The 24,326-nt window shown below is 58.4% G+C and overlaps 1 protein-coding gene across 3 annotated transcripts in view; it reads right to left on the bottom strand.

Annotated features, from left to right (window-relative positions):
• LOC121334679 (myosin phosphatase Rho interacting protein) overlaps positions 1-15,675 on the bottom strand; it is a 73,572-nt gene extending 57,897 nt beyond the window's left edge. For all 3 annotated transcript variants that reach the window (XM_041402023.1, XM_041402022.1, XM_041402024.1), the window contains exons 1-3: positions 15,503-15,675; positions 4,681-4,758; positions 2,786-2,851 (exon numbers count right to left, since the gene is read on the bottom strand). In XM_041402023.1, the coding sequence (XP_041257957.1) occupies positions 2,786-2,851; positions 4,681-4,758; positions 15,503-15,622 (264 nt within the window). In that variant the 5' untranslated portion in view covers positions 15,623-15,675. The remainder of the gene's footprint in view (positions 1-2,785; positions 2,852-4,680; positions 4,759-15,502) is intronic.
• Between the last annotated feature and the right edge of the window lie 8,651 nt (positions 15,676-24,326).

Below are 24,326 nucleotides of genomic sequence, written 5' to 3'. Positions count from 1 at the left end.
AGGCAGAGCCTGAGGCCACGGGCCCACCTGCAGGCCCAGGGAGGGACATGGCAGTGCTCTCCATCCCCACAAACCCCTCCTGCCTTTCCATTCCCACGCAGGCGGGCTCTATTTATAGAGACCTCGGCCGCTAATTATAGATCACAGCAATCAAAACAAAGGCAGGCAAAAGCCCTGCACTTGCCACTCGCTGGCTCTGGCCCCTGAGCTCGGCACTATTCTTGTGGCAGCTCCCCAGTCCCAACCAAAACTTCCCAGACCGCCCCAGCACCGCAGAGCCGGGCTGCTCTCCCACGGCAGCGGTTTCACTGGAGACCACAGGGTGTTTTACCAGGAGAACTGAAACTTGTCCTTGGACACTCACAACACAGCAGCTCAACCCCAAGTCTGTTCTTTCCTGCTTTCCCTCAATAAGAGTGGCTTTGTCATCCTCCAGTTGCTCCAGAGAAGCATCAGCCCCTATCATCATCAGACCCAGCATGAAGGTTTATCAAACAGCAGAAGGAAGCCACCATCAGGGTGCAATTGTGGATGTTCAGGATGGGAAGGCATCCCCAAGTGATCACAGAACCTCCACATCCACCCACAGTTGGGAGGCAGGAATTTCTGCACGTCTGAGCAGGCTCAGCTTAGCCAAGGCTCGGCAGAGCTGGGAACAGCTGCTGGCATGGTCCCTGCAGAGGGAAGGGGGTGGGATCTCCTGGGCATTCCCAGTGGCCAGGCTGGATCTGGTGTCACCAACTGCACCCAGCCTGAAAGAGGGAGACCCCAGGGAGACAGTCTGGCAGCTCAGCATGGTCCAAGGGGATGAAGGTCCAGAGCTGTGCAAATTCTCCCCATCGCAGCCATCATGCAGAACTCATTTTGTTTTCAGACTGGAACCATGGCAGAGCAAGGACAGACAGAACGACTGACACACAGAAAGAAGGCGGCCAAGCAGAAGCACAGACTCAGGATCAGCTCTGGGATATCCCTGGGCAGATCTCAGGAGAGGCCAGGACAAGCAGGACAGCTGGTGCCTGCTTGTCCCACCTTCCACGCCCAAAATGCTCCAATCCAACACCAAACTTTACCCATCCCATGGCAAAAGGCTCCCTGGGCCCAATGCTGCCACTCACATCTCTGGGGACTCCCTGAGGTCTCCTCAACTTGGGCTTGTGCTTTGAGCTGCCCCTCCACACCCCACTGCCCTCCAACCTGCTGGGAGCCAGGAGCAGAACCTCCCTGGCCAGGCATAGGAATGTCTCCACCAGCACCACCAGCCCAGGACTCCCCTCCCAGGCTCACTCCTTCTTCCAATTCCACTTTTAGTAAGAGCAGAAATTGCCAAACCCACAAAATTAATGTCTGAAAGGTTCAAGCAGAGCCATTCAATCCCAGCCTGCCACTGCCTGGGAGGTCTCCTGTTGCGTCAGACCCTCCTGGGATCCATCACACCACAAGTGGCCATGGGGCAGCGAGTCCAGGAGCCAGCACAGTGTTGTCACACTGCCCAGGACACCATCCCGTGCTGCACATGTGTACCTTCCCTTTTTGTTTGTGTTTTTCCATTTTCTCCCTTCTCAAGGGGAAAAAGCCCAACAGGTGCCTGGAGAACTGCGGGATGCTCCTGCTGTCCTCTGGGTGCTCTCTGTCCCCTGTGGCACAGGGCTGGGGCACTGCCTGTCTGCTGCTGCCCAGATGTGGCACAACCTGGGGCAGGTCAACCTCCTCAGGATGCAAAACAGCAAAAAAATATTCTAGATTGTGTTTCCCAGCATTCCTGCACCTCTACCCTCAGACTGGAGAATCCCCCTACTCCACCCAGACACAAAGCACCCTCCTGTCAGAGCAGGACAAGAAACACCAGCCCTGTGCAGAGCCAGGATGCTGACACTGAAAATGTATTAAAGCCTCCACTGCTCCTACCCAAGACATTTAAATTATTTAGGGCACTTGGACCAACCCCAAGTAAAAATACAAACAAACACAGCATGAAATCTGAGCCACACTCGCCAAGCCTCCTCATTCCATGGTGCCCTCACAGGAGGTACTGGAGGAGGACCAAAGCACAGTGACCTCGCAGGGAGCCTCCCTGCCACAGACACAGGTCCCCATGTGTCCCTGTCCCACAGGTGTGCTCTCTCCAGCTGGCATCCTGAGCCTCCTGCCCAGGCAGATCCCAGCACAGGGTGTTCACTGTGCCAGCCTGCTCAGCCTCGGGCACCCTCCCGTGGGCTTTCCTTAGCCAGCAGGACAGATCAGCAGTCCTGGGTGCTCCTGGGACTGACCTACTGGGCTCTTCAGCTCCACTCTGCAGCTCACAGTGAATGGGTTTGCCTTCCTTTGATCCCCTTTTACTGATGGGAACAGTGCTGGTGACAAGCTGCAGCTCCAGGGCGGGCAGGCGGTGGGAAGGCGTTCCAGCTGACCTACTTTCCACGGGCATCGCTAGGCAGGGCCTCCTTCTCGGACACTGCCGAGGTGATTCACCACAACCAAAACCCAGCTGGCACCGGGAAACTGGGCACAAAGGAGGGGGAACAACCTTGGGGACCCCCTTCAGCACTTCCTGCCAGTGTGGGATCTGTCAGCAACGGATGAATCCCATGCCAGGAGGGACTCGCACACCTCCAAAACACCCACCCATCCTCTGCAGAGTGTCTACTGGGCTCCCACACAAATCCAGCCTGGCACAGAGTCAAACCCAGCGAGCACAAGTCTCCTCCAGCTTGGCAGAGCACTCCAAGGGCAGCAGATAACCCAGCTGATCCCCAGAGCCTGGACAGAGCCGGGCAGCACTCACCATCTCGTCGAGGGCATAGCGCAGCAGCCCGTGCTCGTAGAGGATGAAGAAGCGACGCTGCCATTTCTGCAAGAGAAGACATCGAGGTGGGTCATGGCAGTGCCCACCAGCCCCTGGGCCTTGCTGGGAGCACTGGAGCTGCACATCAGCTGGCAGGGCTCTGCCAAAGGTATGTGTGCACCAGCACGCATTGCCCAGTGCTGACTGCCCTGAGCTCTGGCAGCCTTGAGACCTTGACCATTCCCTGGGGAGCCTGTTCAGAGCCTGATCACCCTCTGGGGGAAGAACCTTTTCCTAATAACCAAACTAAACCTCTCATGACTCAGGTTCATTCCATGAATACTAGGAACACCAGAAGGATCCCCAAACTAAATGCTCTGAGCCCTCAGCTTCATCCTGCACCATCTATTCCAGCATGCAGTGCTGGAGGGTAACAGGGTGTCATGTCAGATGTCCCCCAGCAGCACATGAGCTCAGTTTGGATGGTGGCTGCACTCCTGGCATGGCTCTGCCCAGGCAATCCTGGCACCATGCCAGCACTGCTGTCTCTGCAGCTGCACAGCAAATCAGATTGAAGAACTGATCTGGCTGGAAAACTGCTTTTTTTTTTTTTTTTTCATGTGTGCCAGGTTTTTTTCAGCCAAGAGCAAAAACTGGTTGAGCAGGCTGAAATAAAAAAGTCCTGGATTCATAGCCCCAGTGCAGCAATTCTTATCTCACTTTTCTCAGCCCTTCGGGCAAAGTCCAGGGTGCTCAGGGACAAGCAGAACTACAGAGGACCTTGTGGACCTCCACAAGCCCTAGCTTAGCAGGCAGCCTGGGTTCTGGGGAGAGCCAGGTCCCATGCCCCCTTTATGTCAGGCCAGCAAGCCTGTGACAAGCTGTGACTCCAAATAATGACCCATATACCCCAGGCTGAACTCAGAACCCAATTCTTCTTCATTCGGGAGCAATTTTTTTTATTACAAACAGCTCCCAGAACATTTTGGCTGCATGACAGAGGGTTCACGGACCATTGCCATCCCTCCCACGCACAAGACAGTCCCATCCTGGCCGTCTCAGCAGCAAGCTCCCTGCAAGACAAGCTTGGGGACAGGCTGCAAGTCCTCGTCACAAACCAGCAGTGAAAGGACATCAGCCTGACAACATCCTTCTGAGCCTCACACCCCCCAAGACAGGAAAGTGGGGGATGCTCCAACCCCACAGGATGTTGCTGTTTCTGCTAAGCATGAGAAAACCCCTTTGGGAAGAAGCTGAGTGTGTCCTGCTCTGTCTGCAGGTCCCTGCTGCCAGCACTTGGCTTCAGAGCTCCGAAGGGTTAGAGCAAATGGGAACCACCACTCAGCCCCTTCCTTGCTGCAGGACCTGCCTGACATCAGCATATCCACACTAGGGGATGGGATGCAGCCTCCCTCTAGAGCTCTGGGCACGCTCATGATGAGCTGCAGAAAATATAGTAGCTGTTTCCAAGCCCCAAAGGAAAACTGGGAGCCTTTCTGATGGTCACAGCACAGTTCAGAGTCACACAGCCCACACCCCACTGGCCTGAGCACCTTCCCTGGCAGCATGGCATGTGTCAGGCAAACCAGAGCAGCATCAAAACATCAAAAAGCAAAAGCAACAAGCAATAAAATTGCACAGACTGAGCCTGACCCGCACCTGCAGTGCCCAGGGCTGCTGCCCAGCACGGTAGACCTTGCATCCCAGAGAAGGCATTCCAGCCTTGCTGCCAGAAACATCTCCCAGCTTCCTCATTTGCACAAGAGAAAGGGAGCATGGAGGTGCCTTCAGCACTCCCAGGGTCACAGCCACCCCCATGGGCAGGGACAGCCCTTGCTGCTCCTCCTGCCACCCCCACCAACGTCATGGGGAGGGGATGTCTCAGTTTCACTCACCCGAGAGCGATGGACTGGGTTGTCAAAGTCCGTTCCTTCCGGGGCCAGCAGCAGCCAGCCACCATAAATGGGTTTGGCCTGCAAAGAAACAGCAGAGAAACACTCACACACAGTGGAAAACAGCTCAATGTGGATCAGCACCACAGGGAATCGATGGTTAGGGACCACGGGAAACTGCAGCAGCCCCAGCACGAAGGCAGCTGTGTGAGCTCAGCCTCCTGCACGCAGGCAAACTCAGCCTTCCCAGCGCAGGGAACGCGGTGTCTGATGGCAACCCGTGGTGTGACACACACTGTGTGCCAACGGGACTGAGACGAGGACTCGGGAGGAGGCAAACCTCAGCCACAAACTCCAAACACAGCTGCTCCTGCATGGCACCGTGCCCGGAGCACCAACCTCCCGGGTGCTGCCGAGCGGCAGAGCCCATCCCCACCGCGGCTCTTCCCGTCGCCATCGGCAGCGTGCCTCTACTCCAAAGCAAAAACACACTCCAAAGGAGAGCTCCATGTTTTCCGTTCGTTAATTAAGAGAGGAAAAACTACCCAGCGCTGGCAGTTCTCCAGCTCCCAGCCGCTTCCCGTGCTGTGCACATCCAACTCCTGCTTCCCTGCAGGGGCAGCCCCTGCCAGCCCGCTCCCCCCGCCAGCAGCGTCCAGCGGCCCACGGCGAGCACACAGGAAGGTCAGAGCCAGGAGGAGGGAAAACAGCTCATTCAGCCAGCCGGGAAGAGAAAGGGAAAGAATACTCGGAAAGAACCTTGCAGCACTGCCGTATGTCAGTGGAAAAAAAAAATATCCAGGCTCTTTGCACCGGTGGCTTGGATGCAGAAGTGGCCAGGGTGAAGCTGACCCATGCCACGGCAAGCGGTGGGATGGGGATGGGCACCGGGCATGTCCTCCCATGCAAACTCCAGCGGGCACCGCTCCCGCTGCCTTGTCAAGCTGTAAACGATGAGCCAACACCTGGCAAGGGCTGGGGCCAAATCCTGCTGCAAGACTGGCAAGACATTGCCACACCAGCGAGGCGGCTCCACAGATACCAAGAGAGACCAGGAGGGAGGAAACTCAGAGCAGAGCCAGCTCCAGGAGACCCTGGGTGTGGGAACACTGCTTTCCACCATGGAACATCCATGCACGTCCATCCTGCCCCAGCCAAAAAGTCACAAGGACACACACTCCCAGCTCTTCTCTAACTGATTCAGTTAATCTTGTTTCTTTCATTCTTTTCAGTTCCTTAAAGTTTAAAACTGTTTCCAATTCAGTACCTCCCCTAGATTCCTTCTGCCAGTTTCTGTGGTTTTGTAATGTTAAAAAAAAGTTTCCCCTCTGGAAAAATCCCTGCAAACAATAGAAGAAACTGCCTATGCACCAGAAACTGTCAAATACATGAAGCACTGAGTAAGCAAACTGGAAACACGCCGGAGGAGACCTTTTACTGTTTATAAAGTGAAAAGAAATAACAAAATCTCTTATCCCCTCCACAATATGACATACCAGCTCGAGGTGTTGCTCTCCCAGCAGCTGGGAAAACATGATTTGAGAAGACCTTCCTTCCTTTCCCCTTTAAATGAGATTTAAACCAACGAAAACAAAGCGCTGGGATTGGGATCCAATTTGGGGGAGTTAGGGGGGCCCAGGGCACCCCTACAGCTGTTCCCACGACCACAGTGGGGGTGCAGAAAAGCATCTATGTGCGCCACAACCCTCCCTGGGTTTGGCAAAGGGGCAAAGCCCCCCCATCACCCCTGCCCAGCTCACCTGGATGCTGCTGCCCTGCTCGCCCGTGGCCCCCATGCCACCTCCAGCTGCTCGGCACCGCTCTGTGCCCAGCTCCGTGCCCGACTCCGTGCCGCCCACGCTGCCAGCGCCCCGCAGGTGAGCCATGCTCTGCCACTCCCCCGGCACACCCCGCCCCGCGCCCCCACCCAAAGCCGCCCGTGACGCATCCGTGCCCACGCCATGGGAGGACTCCGGAGCGGGGGATCCCAACGCTCCCTGCCATGCTGGGATGTGGCCACGGCCACCCGCGTGGCCTGGGAACAGCCAGACATCCCAAATGTCTCTTGTGTTTTACAGGGGGAAAGCAGAATTGCAGATCTCGAATGATGACACGTCAGAGACCCTTCAGTGGGTCACTGTGACGAGAAACGGGGTCCGCGAATTCCCGTGAGAGAATTTGGGGTGAGTGCTGAGCAGCTGGGGCTTGGGAAGATCTTAGGAGTGGCCTCCACCATGCAGGAACAAGAGGATGACAGTGACAACAGCACGTGACATCCCCAATGCTTGGCACCAACACACCAGGGCAGCACCCTGGTGATGCTCTGGACAGCTGAGCTGCAGGCAGGGCTCAGCTCTCCTCCATCCCCCAGTTTTCCCCTCTATGCCCCAGCACAGCTCCTCACCAAGATCTAGTGCTCAACCCAGCAAAGCCCCATGAGCAAACACTCTCCCTGACCCAAGTCACAGCACTGCAGTCACACAGCCACTGAGCACCCCACAACATCCTGCCTGTGTGACAAGCACAGGCAGGTCCCAGTGACACACCAAGGACAAAGTAACTGTAAAAACAACAGGGGACATCATCACCAGGGCCAGCAGCAAGCAGCCTTAACCCAGTATTACAGGCATGAAATCCTGCCCGACCTCAGCCTGGCTCACACCCCCCAGCAGACATTATTTTGCCTTCAGCTATTCCAATTTTAGCTCAAACTGTCTGTAAATAAACACCGAGCACCTGAAATACACACCCTTAACACAGAGCACGGTCATTTCTGTACCAGCATCATAAAAAAACCACCAGTGGGCTACACTTACTTTGGCAGAAACATCCAATTCCAGATATTGAAACCAAAATAGCTGAAAGGTATGAATTAGAGCCAGGCAGCGTGGGCAGCCTGGTTCCACCCATCAACAAATGAACACGCAGCAGTGCTTTTTAAAGCCAACCCAAAACAAGCTCCTGCTAAAACCAAGCAAATGCCCAGAAAGATACATGCATAAATGAAAGGGATATGAATTAGCACACGAAGTATCTGAAACAAGCTCATCACACCTGCATTGGAATGGCCCTGCTGAAGCAAGGTTTAAAATAAACCCGATGTGGGAGGCAGGTCCGGGGGGTGCTGGAGCACCAGGATGGAGCTGGAATCACACGTCCTTTCCACTGGCTTGGCTTCCTCTGGAAAGCTCCTCAAGAGGAAGAAAAGGCAACAACCACCACTGAGCAAGATCTCAAAGCAAAAATTCCCTCTTCCAAGGAGATTTGTCCAACTTCACATTTAGGGATGGTGTTAAAACAACCCCAGGGTTCCCAGGATGCCTTTGACCACGCAGGGCCCTGTTTGCCTCCTGGCAGCTCCGGTGATATCCAAAGGGCAGCTCCACGTAGTTTCTCCACAGGTAGCAGCCACACAGGGTGCTCAGGCACTGGGTGGGTGGCTTTGCTTTTATCCAGAAGGTACCTGGCTGGAGGGTGAGCCACAAAATGCTGTGGGAAAGCAGAGTGGAGAGCAGCTGCTGATGGAGCTGGGGTGGGGTGACGCTCACCCCACCATCACGTGAGAGGTGCGGCCGGTTTGCAGCCCCACAGTGCCCAGTTCCATCCCTGGGACTGCTGGAGGCTGACTCAGGCAGAAACACCCCCACGTCACCACTCCGCTTCCTGTCACACCTCTGGGAGTGTCCAGGTATCGGATCCCACCTTTGATCCGACACTGGAGCTGGGCTGTGGGGCACACCAGCACCTCACCTGCCTCTCAGGGCACTGTTGCAGCCACTGCTTCCATCCCCTCAGGCCTACAGTGCATCCAGGGGGAGGACGTTGCCTCCAGCCCAGAGCCAGCAGCACAGCGGGTGGGAGGAAGCGGAGAAGGAAGCGGCCCCAGCTGGGTTTACACAAAGCTGTCAGGCTGCTGTGCTGATGCTGCCCAGGCATGGACAAACCACCCCAGCCAGCTCCACCAGCACTGGGAACACAATTCCCAGCAGACGGGGAACTGGGCTTGAAGGACGTGCAGAGCCACTCATCACTTCCCAAAGCCCAGGGTGATAGAGGAACCCCTGCACACCCACAGGGCACCCGCTTCCAGAGGGCAGGATGGGTCACAGGAGCGTGGCAGCCCATGGAGCGCCAAGTCACACGGCTGGAGGTGGGCTGCGACACCAACCAGCTGCCTGGGACAGGCTGGGACAGGCTTTCACACCTCCTGTGTTTTTGATGGCACCTTCAGCTCTTCCCTCCCCGCACAAACCAGCCAGGCACACAGGATGCTGCAGAGCCACACTGCGCTGGCCTCCCAGTGCTGCAGGAGTTCACTGCACTGGGTGGAACTGGAGAGTTCTACCAACACCCACATCCCCTCTCAGGGTCCAGACTCAACCCCACGGCAGAGCAGCCACATCCCCGCTGGGGTGCTGGACACCCGGGTGGGCTGGGATGCCCCCACAGGCAGTGCCCACCCACCCCACATGTTCTGAGGGAAGCCCGAATCCATTGCCGGGAGAGACTCCTGGCTCCGAGCGCGTGGCGGGAGGGATAATCTGTTTAGGCTGCCGGCAGACGTAATCAGCCTGTCTCGGGTGGAGGCAGGGCTTGTTTTGTTCAGGCTTGGCAACTGAGCGGGAAGGGGAAGAAAAATGGATTGTTGCATCGGAGCTTTAGGCTCTGCCTCCAGCACTGGGAGCACGGAGCCTTGTGCACCAGGGAAGTGATGCAAGGGCTTCCAGCAGCCCTACAAAAGAATGATGTACCCAACCTGACCCAGGCTGTGGGTGGATCCAAGGTGGAACTTGCTCCATCACCTTTATGGGTCAGCCCCAATATTCACCCAAGGAGCCTCTCTGACAGCAGCGCCTGCTGCTTCCCACACCCAGGGGAGCACAACGGGGTGACAGCTCTCATCCAGACCCAGAGAGGGGGGACAGTAAGGTCATCGTTGCCTGTGTGCTGTCTCCTGATCCACTCCGAGCTCCCCAGAGGCAAGGACCCGTTTCTGGCACAGTTCAAGGAGAAAGTCACCACGAATACTGTGGTTGCAACCTCAAAAGAGGAAATCTGGGCCGTTCCAGCTCCACTCTGCTCACAGTTTTGCACACCTTGGAGCCAAGAGAACATCGCTGATGGATGAGTCGGAGCAGCCGTCACTCGGCAGGAATGGGGAAGGTGACATGGTGTTCAGGGAGGGAGTGGGATGCAATAGCCAAGCAGGCGTTCCTGCCCACAGCATGGCTTCTAGGAACTGAGACAGGCGTCACTTGACATTCTGTGTGCTCCCAGGGGAATGGCAGATGGAGACCCACTGGAGACCATGACCACGGCTGTCAGGAGGCTCTGCAAACACTGCTGTGCAAATCCATGCTCCAGCAGCAATCCCAAGGGTCAGGATGAAGCCCAGTCTCAGTAGTTAAGCTGCTTACATCCCTGTTTTCCTGCCTCTACAACATTTCCCCTCGGCTGTCACTTGGTGATGCCAAACCCCAGTGCAGAGGCTGCAGTGATGCCTCTGAGCATCCACGACCATTCCTGAAGCAGAAGCACTCTCCCATCCCCCAGATCTTCATCCAAGTGGCTGCTCACTGCCCCTGGGCTCAGCCCAAACAGTGCTTTTTCCAGAACAAGACCTGGGCAGCTCCTGGAAGCCACCCTGGATGATGGGGAGAGTCCCCTCTCCATCCATATCCTGCTCTTCTGCCAAAACACATTTGCACAAGGCCACTGCCAGAGCTGCAAATCCCAGTCTAGGATTTCACCACCAACACATCTCCACATGCAGCACAAGGCCAAACCTGGACAGACTGGACTTGGGGCACAAGGAGCACCGAGTGCCACTGCCATGGGCCAGCTGGTGGGCACTGCGCATGGCACAGCCCTCCTGGCACAACGCTAGCACCGACCCAGGCGCCGGCAAATCCCAAAGGACAGAGCTGCCCCAACAGTTTGCTGTGTGGGCAGTGGGAGTGACCGACCGACCAGAGGAACAGGAAGAGGAAAGGTTGAATTCACCCTCCATGCAAACAGCCGGCCCCACTCTGCAAACACCCTTGGTCCCAGGGCTGTGCTTGGGTCCGAGAGCTGTCGGAGCAAGAGCTGGCAGAGCCGGCTGCGGCACGCACAGGGAATCGGTCAAGCAGCAACAAAACGAAGGACAGAATGGACTTTGCAATTCCAGCTCCTTCTGGAGCAGCCCTGAAGCCGGTGTGCCTGGCAGCAAGCAGGCATATCTAACCACTTCCCACCACCGGCCTGCCTCAGCGCCTGGGAGAAGCCGCAACATCTCTCCACAGTGCTGGAGAGGGGATTTATCATTTTGTCGGCTGCCGGCGCAGATAAGGTGCGGCGCCATGCAAAAACCCAGCAGCAAGTGAGTGTGAGCAAAGGGGACGTTTCTCCAGCACCCAAAGGCGCCGCCACGTCCCTTCCCTTGGGCCAGGCGGAGGTTCAAGTGCACCTCAAATCAACACCAGCAACCAACACAGCTTCCGAGCGCCCGCTGCCCTCCCTGCCTGCACGTCACTGCCCAAGGATGGGATGCTGCCCATAGGGCAGGGCCACCATGAGCCTGCTCCCCAAGCCCCCTTGGCTGTGCCCTCCAAGTCCTTGCCCTCCACAGCCACCAAAAGAGGCAAATTTGACATTTGCAGAGAAATCTCTCCCTGTTCAGTGCTAATAATCAGTCAAGTAGAGGCGGATTTTTGCAGCATGATACAAGCAGCGGGGAGCAGGGAATGCAAGTGCGGGGGCTGCTTTCCAGGAAAATGGGGGCTTTTCCTCCCAAAAAGGAGCAGAGCTGGAGGGAAACGTGTGGCCGGGACATGATCCCTCACCCGTCACCCTTTGGACAATGCAAGGAGTCAGGACAAGACCCCTGCAGCACAGGGCATCCCAGCCCCATGGATGCAATGTCCCAGAGCAAAGCCAAGCCTGTGACCCAATGCTGACACACTCCAGCCCCAAGGCTGCTGGCCACCAGCTGCTCAGCATCCAGAACAGTAGGAAAGTGATCATGTCCAATGAAGGAGAGATGGAAATAACCACCCCCTGTCACTGGGCAGGGGTGTCACAGGAAGAGGCAGTGGGAAAAGTCTGTGAGCTCTATTTTCTAACTGGGTGGTCCTCTGGGCATCTATGCCATGATGTCTAATAAAAAGAAAAAAAAGGGGGAAAAAAGACACTGGTAGCTGGAAAGACGTCCTCAAATTCCTCTATCTGTGCCAGTCCCCGCTCCCCGAGAGAGCAAATGCATGGAGAAAATTGAAAGCAACTGTTTTACACTCTGCTCTTCTTCCAATTCAGGCCAGGCAAAATTTTTAGGTTAATTCCCAGCCTGTCCCATGTTGTTGGGAGCTTCATCTCACAGACCAAGGGCATGTGTGTGCAGACATGGACTGGCCTGGCACAGCTCTCCCTGGCCTAGAGAACAGGGACCCCATGGGGACACCCTCACAAGAACCTTGGATGGCTGCTTGGGAAAAGGGTCCCACTGGACAGGCTGGCTTTCTCTTGGAGACAGGAGGGGGACCCTGGGAACCATCCATTCTCCCAGGGCAGGTTCTGGAAAGTCGAGCACCATAGGAAGTTTGCAGGTGGTTACAGAGGGACCGTGCAGTGCCAGCATGGGCGTGTCTTGCCAGGAAAGTGGAAATTCCCACAAAAAGGGAATTTCTCCCTGGATGGGAAAGGAGCAGCATAAGACAAGCTGCCAACAGGTGGGTGGCACAGCCAGGACACAGCCACCAACAGCACCATGTCTGCCAGCAGCCAGATCCTGCCAGCACACAGGATCAAGGGATCTGACAGCCCACTACCCACAGCAACAGATTTTCCCCAAAGGGAGAACAGCTGCGCTGACTGACCCAGTTTTTCTCATGCTGTGTGGGCACCCCAGAAGGTCAAACACAGACTGTGGAGGGCAGGGGCACATCACCTGCAGCCCTGGGAGGGGACAGTCACATCTCCAACAGGTGGTGGGACCGCATGTAGCTGCCCCAAATCACAGCGAGCCCCGTCCGGCAGCACAGCCACGCACAAAAACAACTCGTGAACACAGCGCTCCCGGGATTAGGGACTTAGCGTCCACACAACCCTTTGAAGTTGGAAGTGCTAAGTCTGATTATTATTAGAGAGCTCCAGCTCATTAATCCTGATGTTTGGGGCTGGATTTCCCCCCTCCCAGCCCCATTCCTAAGCCGGTTCCCGAGTACGACGGAAATCCACTACTACCACTAAATATTTGTGACTCTTTGCAAACACACTCTGGGTCTCTGCCCCGGGCGGCTCCAGCGCCCTGCAGCATCCCGGGAAGCAGCGGGGGCAGCTCCTGACACGCACGCAGGTATTTTTATCTAATAAAAATCCAAAAGGGACACGAGTGCGTAAGTGTGAAGTACCTTCACCTTTCCTCCAAGCCAAGTACAAAGGTCAGATGACTCCAAAAGACTTTTCTAGCCTGACTCTAGGTAATCACCAACACTGTCCCGGTCCACGGGGCGAACAGGATGTGCTGGGCACTGAACCCCCATGCTGCAAAGTGGGACCCCCCAACCCAAACGTTTGAGTGAAAAAGGCAGAAACATTCAGAGCTGTTAAATGAACCGTTATTCCTGGGTGTGCTTCGGAGCGAGCACACCCCCACATCCAGCCAGGCTGCGAAACGGGGCACAGACAGGGAGGGGAGGCGGGCAGGGTGGCGGGGAAGCGCCGGGGTGGCCGCGGTCGGGGGGCTGCGGGCAGGGCGGGAGGTGCGTGCGTGCATCACACACTACCACAGCCACCATCTTATCTGGGAAGCGGGATTACTTCACCCCAGCTGCAAGGGAGAAGCCGAGCAGGATTGCGCCGTTTTCCCAACCGGAGCCCCCCGCGCAGGGCCTGGATCCGGCCACGGCGCTGACCCCGACCCCATGGGAACCGGAGGCGGGGGCAGCCCCCCAGGGCCACCCACCACCCCGACGGGAACAAAGCCAACGAGGGGCTGCCCGAAACGCGTCCCTGGGTCCCCAGAGAGGTGGGTGGCCCCCGTGGCAGGGCGGGCAGGCACTACGGCGGGCTGCGTGCGATGCTTTGAGCCCCCCAACAAAAGTAAATAAGCTTTGCACCAGGAGGCAGCGCAAGCCCCGGGCAGCGGGAAGGGGCCGGTCGGGAGCGGGGGGCTCTTCCCGAGCCCCCTCCGGGACGGCTCCTTTGTCTGGGCACGGCCGCGACGCTCCGCGCCGCCCGCCCCTTTCCCGCACACACCACGGCATTTTTTTCCAGTTACATTTTTTCCATATTAGCCCTCAGATTTCACGATGCCCCCCCCCCCTCCGCCGCCCCCCCAGCGAGCGCAGCAATATGTCTGATCTCATTGCCATAATAGGATCGGGAGCGGGGATGGCAGCCCTGGCCCAGAAAGGTGTGGGAGGAGGGAGGGCGGCCCTGTTCCCCTCACCCCAACACCACGGACGGGCCCTCACATCCCAAAAACGCCCCCCATGTCCCAAACACCCCCTGCCATGGGAGCGCCGGCCTTGGGCCTGCGTGAGGCCTGGGAGGAAGAGGAGGAAGGCCCAGCCCTGGCAGCCCCCCAGAGCTGAACCCTCTCCGGAAAGGGGCTGGGGTCCCCTTCCCATGCCCCCAGGAGAGCAGGGGGCTGTAGGGCACGGCGGTCATGTCCGGCACGTCCAGGAGGGGACGTTTTGTTTTCAACCGAGTTTTTCCCAGGACTTTCTGCATCGCCCGATGGAGCCCACAGGACACCCGCCACCTGCTGCCGTGCACCCCAGGATGGGACGGGATCACCCCAAGTGCTGATGGGGGACCCCAAATGGCCTCAGGGGGTGAGGTCCCCGGGGAGGTGGCACTGGGGTGAGCCATGGCCTCAGGGACCAGTGGGCACTGTGGGTGCTCCGTGGGACAGCAGGGAATCTGTGGGGTCAGCAGGCATCCCATGGGATCTCTGGACACTCTATAGGACCAGGGAGCACCCAAAGCACTCCTGGACATCCCATGGGCTTCGCAAATACCTGTGAATCCCTGTTCTGTCTGTGGGATCAGCAGGCATCCCAAGGGACCATGCACTATGTGTGGGACCAGCAGGCACCCGCTGGAATCACTGGATACCCTATGGCACCGGAGAACAACTATGGGGCTCCTGGACACTCCATAGGATCCGCAAATACATGTGGGTTCCTGTGCTATCCATGGGATCAGCAGGCACCCCACAGGACCATGCACCACCCATGGGGTCAGCAGGCACCCCATGGGACTCCTGGACACTTTATGGGACCAGAGTGCAGCAGTGGGGCTCCAGAACACCCTACAGAATCCATGGATGCCTGTGGATCCCTGGACTATCTGTATAATCAGCAAACACCCCATGGAGTTCCTAGTTAGCCTACGGGACCAGGGAGGACCCCTGGAGTTCCACGACACCCCATGGAATATAGGGATACCTGTAGGTCCCTATGCTATCCATAGGACCCCACAGCATCCCTGACCTGATCCCATGGTACCTGTGGGAGCCGCAGGCACCCACAGGACCCTACAATATCAGTGTCCAGCAGGCACCCTTGGGGATCCCATAGGATCCTGTGCCAACCATGGGGACACCAGGCACGCATGGCACCCCGTTCTATCCGTGGGACCCCAGGACGTCCACAGGACCCTATACTATCCATCGGGAGACCCACAGGACCCTAACCTACCCAGGAGGCTCCCAAGCTACCTGTGGGACCCCAGGCTACCCACGGTGCCAGCGGACACCGCACAGAGACCCAGAGCGCCCTAGGGGCGGGACGCCGGGGTAGATTCTGGGGGGAAAACAGTGTGTTTTGGGGTAAGATCCCACCTGGTTGAGATCCTCGTCGTTGAGCAGGTGGGACTCGCGGGGCTTGAAGCAGTTCTGGCACTTGCTCTTGTTGAAGATGTTGGCCTGGAACTTCCTGCAGGGATTGTCCTTGGCGGCCATGGCGCGGCCCGCGCCCGCTGCGCGCCCGCTCAGCGCCCCGCGGAGCGCCCGGGCGCTGCGGGAGCCGCTCCCGACTGCGCCGCCCGCAAAGTTTCCAGCGCCGCGGAGCCAGGCGGAAAAGGGGGCGGGGCTGCGGCGCGGACGGGCGTGCCCGCCCGCCAATAGGAACGCGCCTCCGCCCCTAACGAATGGCTGCGCTGGCCAATGGGAAGAGAGGAAAGGGGCGGGCGCGGCGGGGCCTCCTCGGCCTCGGGGGAGGGGGCGTGCGCTGACAGCTGGGGCGGGATCGGCCCCCATCGGCTCCGCTCGGCTCCGCTCGGCCCGGCTCGGCTCAGCCCAGCTCGGTTCGAATCGGTTCGGCCCAGCTCAGTTTGGCTCAGCCTTGCACAGACTGGCTGAGCTCAGCCCAGCACAACTTGGCGTGTCTTGGCTCAGCTCGGCTCTGCTCAGCCCAGCCCAGCTTCCTTCAGCCCGAGTCAGTTCAACCTGACTTGGCTCAGCCTGGCACAGATAAGCTCCGCTCGGCTTAGCCTGGCACCGCTTTGTTTGGCTCTGCTTGTCCCAGCTCAGCTCACTTCAGCTTGTCTCAGCACGGCTCAGCTCAACTCAGTCTAGTATGGCTCAACTCAGCTCAGCTCAGCCGGGCTTTGCTCAGCTCAGTTTGTCCCGGACCAGCTCAGCTCAGCTCAGCTCAGCCCGTTGTAGGAGCAGTTGTCCAGTTTCCCCCACAGAGCACAGTGACCTCCCCACACAGCCCACCCCCAGCCGTGGGACACATGGTGACCATCCATGACCCTGAGCCTGTCCCCAGCCCTGGCACACGAGGGCACACGGGGTCACCAACCCTGGGACACTCAGATTAGGTGGGGACAATGTCCCTCATGCTCCTGTGGCACCTCGGTGACAGAGCAGGGATGAGGCAGGGACGGGGGTGCACGTCCCACCTGAGCCACGTCCCTGCTGTGCCACCGCCCTGGGGCCAGCTGGGAGCTGCTGTTTGTCCAGTGAATTTTTATCCGGTGCAAACCGGCAGGTAAATATTCCTGACCGGCTGATAAGGACCCGGTGTGAGGCCACAGGTTTGGCTGCCAGCTCTGCCCCTGGTTCTGCACAGAAGCACCAGGAAGGGACCTCAGTGCCTGTGGAGCATCACTGGGTCAGGAGAGAGGTGGGAACGCTGACCCCAGGGCAGGGGACAGGGCAAAGGTGCCAAGTGGCACCTCCAAAATGCACCCAAGACTGGCACATCCCAGCCCAGCCAAACCTCACCGTGGCACAGAGCATCTCCTGCTCACCCCAGGGCTCCCCACGGTGTGGGATGGGGCCCTGCTATGAGGAGCAGACACGTGGATCTTCCTGGATTTTTGGGGCCAGGAAAAACCCGTCGGAGCAGAGGTGACGGCGCGGTCCCCTCGCGCCTGGCGCTGTCCCGTCGTTTGATGTGGGACCCGGCCTGGGCAGCCTCGCCACGCCGGCTCCACGCCGTCATTCCCACTAAATAAAGGCCAGCACAATTGCCTGCTTGTTTATTAATTTTTTGCTTCATCAAAGGCAGCTTTAATCATCTCTCTCCCTCCTGCCAGGGCCACTCGTGCGCACACCGTGTGCCCCGGATTGGGATGGGACAGCAGAGCTCCAGTGACCCCAGTGCATCCTCACCATGTGGTGACCCCAGGCTGGGAGTGGCCACCAGACCCCCACACATCACCGTTTTTGGAGGATTTCCCCACCTTTTCCTTGATCCTCATATTATAAAAGCAGCATGACCCTACCCCAGGAAGAGATTTTCCCCTCTGGAATGCACAGACCCCGCTGCTGCCCTCACTGTGGGTCCAGGGTTCACCTGGCACATGACTGCGGAAATCCTGCTCCGTGGAGAGGGTGGATGGTTTTCTCAACCAGCTCTCGTCCTTGCAGGCACCCATGGGACTCCTGGACACTTTATGGGACCAGAGAGCACCAGTGGGACTGGTGCACTGATTCCCCTCTCCTCCCTCCCTGCTTCCATCCCCAAGGTTGGATTACATTGCTTGCTGAGGACCTGGCATCCCACAGTTCCTACAGATGCCCAGCATTTCTTTTTCCATCCAAAAGCCCCTCTGCAGCTCCTTGGACACCTCCATGTGTCCTCTTGGTCCCCGGCCCTTCTCCACCTCCTCAGGGCGTGGAGCCCAGGGCCTGCAGGAAGCCTCCAGGAGGGAAGGGGCTGCTCTTTCCCCATTTCCACGGGGCACCGAAGGGCACAGAGCAGTCCCTGCAGGCTGTGCCTGCCCCGTGGGCTGGGGCCGTGACCCGGCAGCGCCTGGCGGGAAGCGGCTGCTGCCGGGGCTGGCTCCAGCCTCTCCAAAAATCCAGCTGAACGGGACAGGCTTCTGCACAAACCTGTCGGGCCGCATTCAGCCGTGCCGAGCCACGTGGTGCTGGAACCTCACTGCTGGAACCTCACTGCAGCATCCCCTGCGTGCCCCAGGTGCTGGCACTGAGGTCCCCAAGGTGTGCCATGGGCTGGGTGTCCCACCCCATCATCCCATCCCATCCCATTGCCAGCACTGTGGGAATGCCCGGCTGGGGCTGCCGTGTCTCTTCAACCCACAGCCAGTTTTTGGTTGTGGGTTGTTTTATTTTTTTTTTTTTTCCTGAGGAGTTTTATCAAATGAGGGCAATTAAAACAATGGGAAAATGGAAAGTTTTTGTCAGGGAGCTGCGGTGGCAGAGGGGGAAGGTGCTGCCGTGAGTCAGCCTTCCAAAAAGAAGCGCCAGCGCCAGGTAAACAAGGTGCAGACCAGGAGGTGTTAGTCACCGGCCCCAGCCTGCGGAGGCACCGGCAAAACCCTGCAGGAAAAGATTCAGCAGCTCCAAATCCCCCCGGAGAGAGGAGAGCATCCTCTGCTCCTGTCACGGTGAGATCCCAGCAGCACCATCCCGTGTCCCTGCCCGCCGGGATGTCACCGCTCTGGGGAGCTCCGGGGACGCGGGCCGGCTGGCTGTGCCGTGTTTGGCCGGCTCTGATGCCGCGCATTTCTCATTTTTCCGCAGGGCCGGGCAGGAGCAGGACAGCCGGGTGCTCCCCACGGGACCTTGGGCAAGTCCCTGAGTGGCTCCGTGCCGCCAGCCCGCCGTCATTAGCGCGGAGCCAGACAGACAGACAGACACACGGATGGATGGATGCCCTGGGGAGAGGGCAGGAGTCACGGCTCGGAGCTGGCGAGCCCTGGGATCCACGTTGGGATCCGCTCCTGCCCTGCTCCACCTGCAGGGCCGGTGGGTGATGCTGGATGCAGCCCTGGCTGTGCAGGGATCCAGAGCCTTCCACAGCCCTGCCTGGGGAACATCTGGCAGGGGAAACACTGACCCAAAGGAGGCTTGGATGCCTCTCATGCCACCGTGTGTCTTATAGGGGTGAGACCCCACACAGGGGTGAAAAACACCATCCTGGATGGAGAGAAAGGCCCTGGGCTGCCCTGTGCCCAGCTGGCACAATCAGAGAGTGGTTTAAGTTGCAGGAGACCTTAAGGACCATCTTGTTCCACCACCTTCTACTAGACCAGGTTGCTCCAAGCCCTATTCAATCCCATTTTTCCCACTGGGAAAACTGAAAGGACCCAAATGATCCACTGGAGGAAATCCACAGCTGATGCAGTTCAGAGGGGAGGATGCAGCTTCTGTGGGGCTGGAAAAGCCCATGAGGATGGTCCAGAGCAAGCTGGTTTGAGGTTTGAGCTTGTCCCAGAAGCCACAATAAATCCTGTCCCACCAAGCAGAACTTTCCTCTTGTCCAGAGATGCCAAATGTCTGCGAGTTCATACCTTTCTCCTAAAATTGATTAATTACACTCACAGCTGGGTTATCGGTGCCTGCTGCTGCCATCAGACCTTGCTGTGCTTTAGCAGCAAAATCCATACCTTTTGCTCCCACCACCTTTTGGCTGCTGGGCAGGGCAGAGGGGATCCCCCTGTGAGGCTGCCTGCCCCACCAACCCCCTCTCACCTTATTATCCCTGCTAGAAACACCACCCTGTGCAAAACCCAGTGCTCTCTGTCACTCTCCCCCTTGGCCACCGCCCCGGAGCTGCCAGTGCAGCCGTCGGATGTCTGCTCTGCTGACTCCATAGAATGCAAGTCCTACAAATGAAAATGTCACATGGCCCTAAATTAAATACTTTGGAGAAACCCATTATAATGCAGCAGCACAATTAGCTTTATCAGCCAGCCCAGAGTCATGCCAAAAACCAAAGCCGACTCACTTGACAGGAGCTGCCATCCATGAAACCAAGCTAACGACCTTAATTATATTTTTAGCTTCTAATTTTTGGCTGACACTGTCCTCAATTACCCAGCCCATAATTTGTGCAGGGACAGCGATCAGTCTCACCTGGCCTGTAATTCCCAGGATCAGCCCTTTTATCCCTTTTAAATATTAAATTGACTCCCACTGGCCACCCTCCAGTCCTCTGGAATTTCCCCAGGGTTTTCGTGTTAAAAATTAACAGCAGAGTTCCTGGGCAGGCTGCAAACCCCTTCCCATGAGGGCTCTGCCAGGAAAACACCTCTCCAGAGAGAATTCAGCAGTGAGGACAAGGAGTTGTACCCACCAGGTCAAAACTCCACGTAATCAGATCAGCTGTTCTGGCCAAAGATTGTTCTTTGACTCATCTCCCTTATCCACCACCCACGCTTTGCACCTCAGCCCACAGCCCTGGCACTGAACCCTCCTCTCCCTGCTCCTTCCCTCCGCATTTCTAGGGCTTTTTCCTCATTTCTGTGCCAGACCTCAGCCAACCCAGGTCTTTTCCCACCTGCCCATCCTTGGTCTCCAGCTGGCTGCTGGTTTTGGGGAGCCAGCCCCGAGCACAGCCTGGATTTTGGTAAAAAGCTTCCCTTTTCCTGATCTGTGCTGGTTTTGGCAAGGAGGCTGTGGCAGCCTCACCCTGCTGATGCCCAGGGGCAGCTCTGGAGCCTGGGTCACCCCGGGCTCTCCCACAGCCCTGGCACAGCCTCTGTGAGGGTCAGACCCTGGCACAGGGGCTGCCACGGTGCCCAGACCCCGGTGGGCACGGAGCATCCCTGGGGTGATGCCCACGGCAGCCCCAGGGGTGGTGCCGGGACGAGGAGCAAAGGGAGGAATGGAGCAGTGAGGGGGGGCTGTGAGGGGGGTCCTGAGCCCCCCGGAGGTGCCAGGAAGGGGCAGGAGCCACCCGGGGGGCTGCATCCCACACGGACGTGTCCAAGGCTGGATGGGGCCTGGAGAAACCTGGGATGGTGTCCCTGTTCCTGTAAGGGGTGGAACTGGACGAGCTTTAAGGTCCTTTCAAACCCAACCATTCCATAAATTGTGATTCCCTTTGGCCGGGCTGGAGCGGCCGCGTTGGAGGATTCCGGGCTGCGGGAACAGGCGGGCTGGGCTGGCCAAGGGTGCCATCTCCTGGGGACAGAGCCACAGATTGGATCCTGGGGACAGAACAGATCCTGGGGACAGAGCCACAGATCGGATCCTGGGGACAGAGCCACAGATCGGATCCTGGGGACTCAGTGACAGAACAGATCCTGGGGACAGAGCCACAGATCGGATCCTGGGGACAGAACAGAACCTGGGGACAGAGCCACAGAGCAGATCCTGGGGACACAGTGACAGAACAGACCCTGGGAACAGAGCAGATCCTGGGGACAGACCCCATATCGGATCCTGGGGACAGCCGTGCCCAGGAGCTCCGGACAGCAGCGGGGACAAGGGGCCGCACCCGGGGCTCCGGGGGACATCCCGAGCACACGAGGGTGGCCCTTCACGGGTGGCAGTGCCACGGCACGGCCACGGCTCCGCAAGCCCCGCTGTCCCCACGGCCGGGTGGCGGCCGCGCAGTGACTCCGGGGTGTGCCCTGAGGTGGCAGGACAGGGGGATGCCCGGGGACAGGCACATCCTGGCCCCGCAGGGAATTGGGGTGACAGAAATGAGCCCTCGGAGCCGTCTGCGCTCAGCCCGCCCCGCGCTCGGCAGTTTCGGCCGAAAAAGGCTCCTCTGCCCCTCCTTCCCCCTTTTTTCAGGTCCTACAGGGAGCAGGTGTGCGAGCAAACCTTGGCTTGGCCAGGGCTCGGGACTGCTCAGAGCAGATGGGCTCAGGGGAGGAAACCATCCCAGCAAAGCTGCTCAAGGGCAAGGCAAAGCACCCCTGAAACTTCAGAGCCAAACGTCACCCACCCTGTGTGCCTGTGACCTGCAGCTCTCCTTGCAGCACTGCAGCTGGGGCAGGAGCCCAGCAGAAAAAGAGATTTTGTTGCCAGGAAAAAACTGGGCTCTGTCACCCCAAAGAGAGTGTGGCACCTCCAGAGCCGGGTGCAGGTGGGCACTGCAGGATGCAAAACCATGTGGGGGATGCAGGGGGATGCATGGCAGTGGGAGGATGCACGGGGAGCTGCTGGCTGATGCCCTGGGGAACCAGTGCACTCAGCAAAGGCAGGGTTTAATCCAGAAATCCAGAACGGGGGGCTGGTGGGGGCTGCCCAAACCACAGGAACAACCCCAGGCACGGCAGGGTGGCAGCCACTGCCTCGGCTGTGACAGGAGCTCACGGGGCAGCGTGTCTGGGGGTGCTGGAGAGCACAGAGCAGCCTCAGAGGCTGCAGGAGGGGTTGATGCTCTCTGGGGCACAGGCTGAGGCCACTGGGGCACACGGCCCAGGAAATGGGGCTCCAGTGCAGACAGCCCAGAACTCCACAGCTGAGAGCACTCTGCCTGATCCCTGCTCAGCGAGGAGGGACAAACCACCCCCAAGTGCTTCTCACTTCCCCCTCGAGGGCTCACCAGGGTGGAAACTGCGAGTCTCTGGTGCTATTTACAGAGGTGAGTTTCCCCTGCAAAACCCCGAGAGCAGCGGGCTGAGGCCGTCTCTCCAGGGCCATCTCCCTGCTCTGCCACACTCAACCAGCTCAGGCCACGCCAAAATCGTGATTTCCCTCCCAGGGGAGGCTCAGCACAGCAGTGATGTCATCCTTTGTGCCAGACACAGGGCATGTGGCAGTGTCCCTGTGCCTCCTCTGCTGGTCCTTGCCCCCAGCCCTGAGGTGCACTGATGGTGCCAGCGCTGCTTCCCAGCCTCCTTCAGCACCTGGGATCTCATGGGCCACATCCAAACACGAGGTGTTGGTTCCCCTGCTCTGGGCTCTGCTCCCCATCAGCAGGATCAGCCTCCAGTGTCCCTGCAATGGACACGGCAGCAAAACATCCTCTGGCCTCTCCAGCTCCCCATGGCAAGCACAAAACAGGAGCTTTTGAACCAGACAGAGGAGCCCTTGATGCTGCTCCACGAATGCTTTTAGTAACAGGTATTGCTGCTTCCTTCCTCCTTCAGCTGCTTCTGCAGAAAGGTCCCTCAGCACGGAGCTGAGTCACTGCTCTGCCACGCTCCCAGCACCTCGTGCCTCCCCCTGGCACCTCTGCCAAGCCGTGCCCAGCATCCCTGCAGGAGCAGGGACAAACCCCTGGAGGCTGCCAGCAGTGCAGAGGTGGCTCTTTGCCCCTGTGAAATCAAGCTGTGCTATTAATGAGTTATTAATGTGCTATCAATGAGTTATAAGTGTGCTATTAATGGGTTATTAGTGTGCTATTGAGTTATTAATGTGCTATGAATGAGTTATTAATGTGCTATTAATGAGTTATTAATGCCCCCAGCACAGCCAGGACCCAGCTGCCATGCAGGACCCAGCACAGCCCTCCTGCCTCCCAGACATGGAGGCACCTGAGAAAATCAGTGTTTGGGGCTCCAGAGAGGTTCTGTGAGGTGAGAGCAGGAGACAGGGCCGTGGCTGCTGCTGACCATGCCCAGGACACGGAGGGGATGGATGCTCCCAGCTTGCTCCTGCCTCCTGTGCAGAGTGGAACACCCCTCCCTGAAGGAAACACCCTCTGGCACAGGCTGCAGAGGTGGAACCACCACCCCTGGAGGGACCTGGAGGTGTCTCAGTGGCACTTGGGGACGTGGCCCTGGCAGTGCTGGGGCATGGCTGGGCTGGGGGAGCTTTTCCAGCCTTTGTGATCCTGGGATTCTGCCGCAGTCCTCGCAGTGCTGAGAGCTCCCACTCCACCAGGGCCCTCTGAAGTGTGGCCACCTGGCCCAGGACACCCAGGACACCTGTCCCTGGTGACACATCCCCCCGCAGCGTCCCCCACGCTGTCCCCAGCAGCCCGGGGACCCCAGGAGCCAATGCAAGGCGCTGAGTGTGCAGCCAATTTGCATGGAAGGGACGAGGGGAAGCCCCAGGAAATGCAGAGCCAGGCATTAACCAAATCTCTCTAATAATAACCCCTGGGCCACGCAGGGGCTCAGCACTGCAGCTCCCGGGGCCATGGCTGGAGCCCAGGGGGAGTAGCCACTGCTGGAGAGCCAGATGTGAGTGACTCCGTGGAGGGGCTCGGGGGGCTGGGGTGAGGGGTCTGGGGGCCAGGGCTGGGGCTGGGAATGATCCATGGCCAGCAGGGAGTGGAGGCTCTGCTCAGAGTCAGTGCTGAGGGGCTGGAGAGGGAATCACAGAGTGGTTTGAGCTGGCAGGGAGCTGAATTCTCAGCCAGTTCCACCCCCCTGCCATGGCCAAGTGACCTTCTCCTGTCCCAGGGGGCTCCAAGCCCCATCCAACCTGGCCTTGGGCACTTCCAGGGATCCAGGGGAAGCCACAGCTTCTCTGGGAATCTGTGCCAGGGCCTCACCACCCTCAG

This window comes from Onychostruthus taczanowskii, unplaced genomic scaffold (genome assembly GCF_017590055.1).
Source record: "Onychostruthus taczanowskii isolate IOZ18803 unplaced genomic scaffold, ASM1759005v1 scaffold19, whole genome shotgun sequence".
NCBI classification, from domain to species: domain Eukaryota; kingdom Metazoa; phylum Chordata; class Aves; order Passeriformes; family Passeridae; genus Onychostruthus; species Onychostruthus taczanowskii.
The sequence above is the reverse complement of the archived record's forward strand: the minus strand, read 5'-3'. Positions and strand labels throughout refer to the sequence as shown.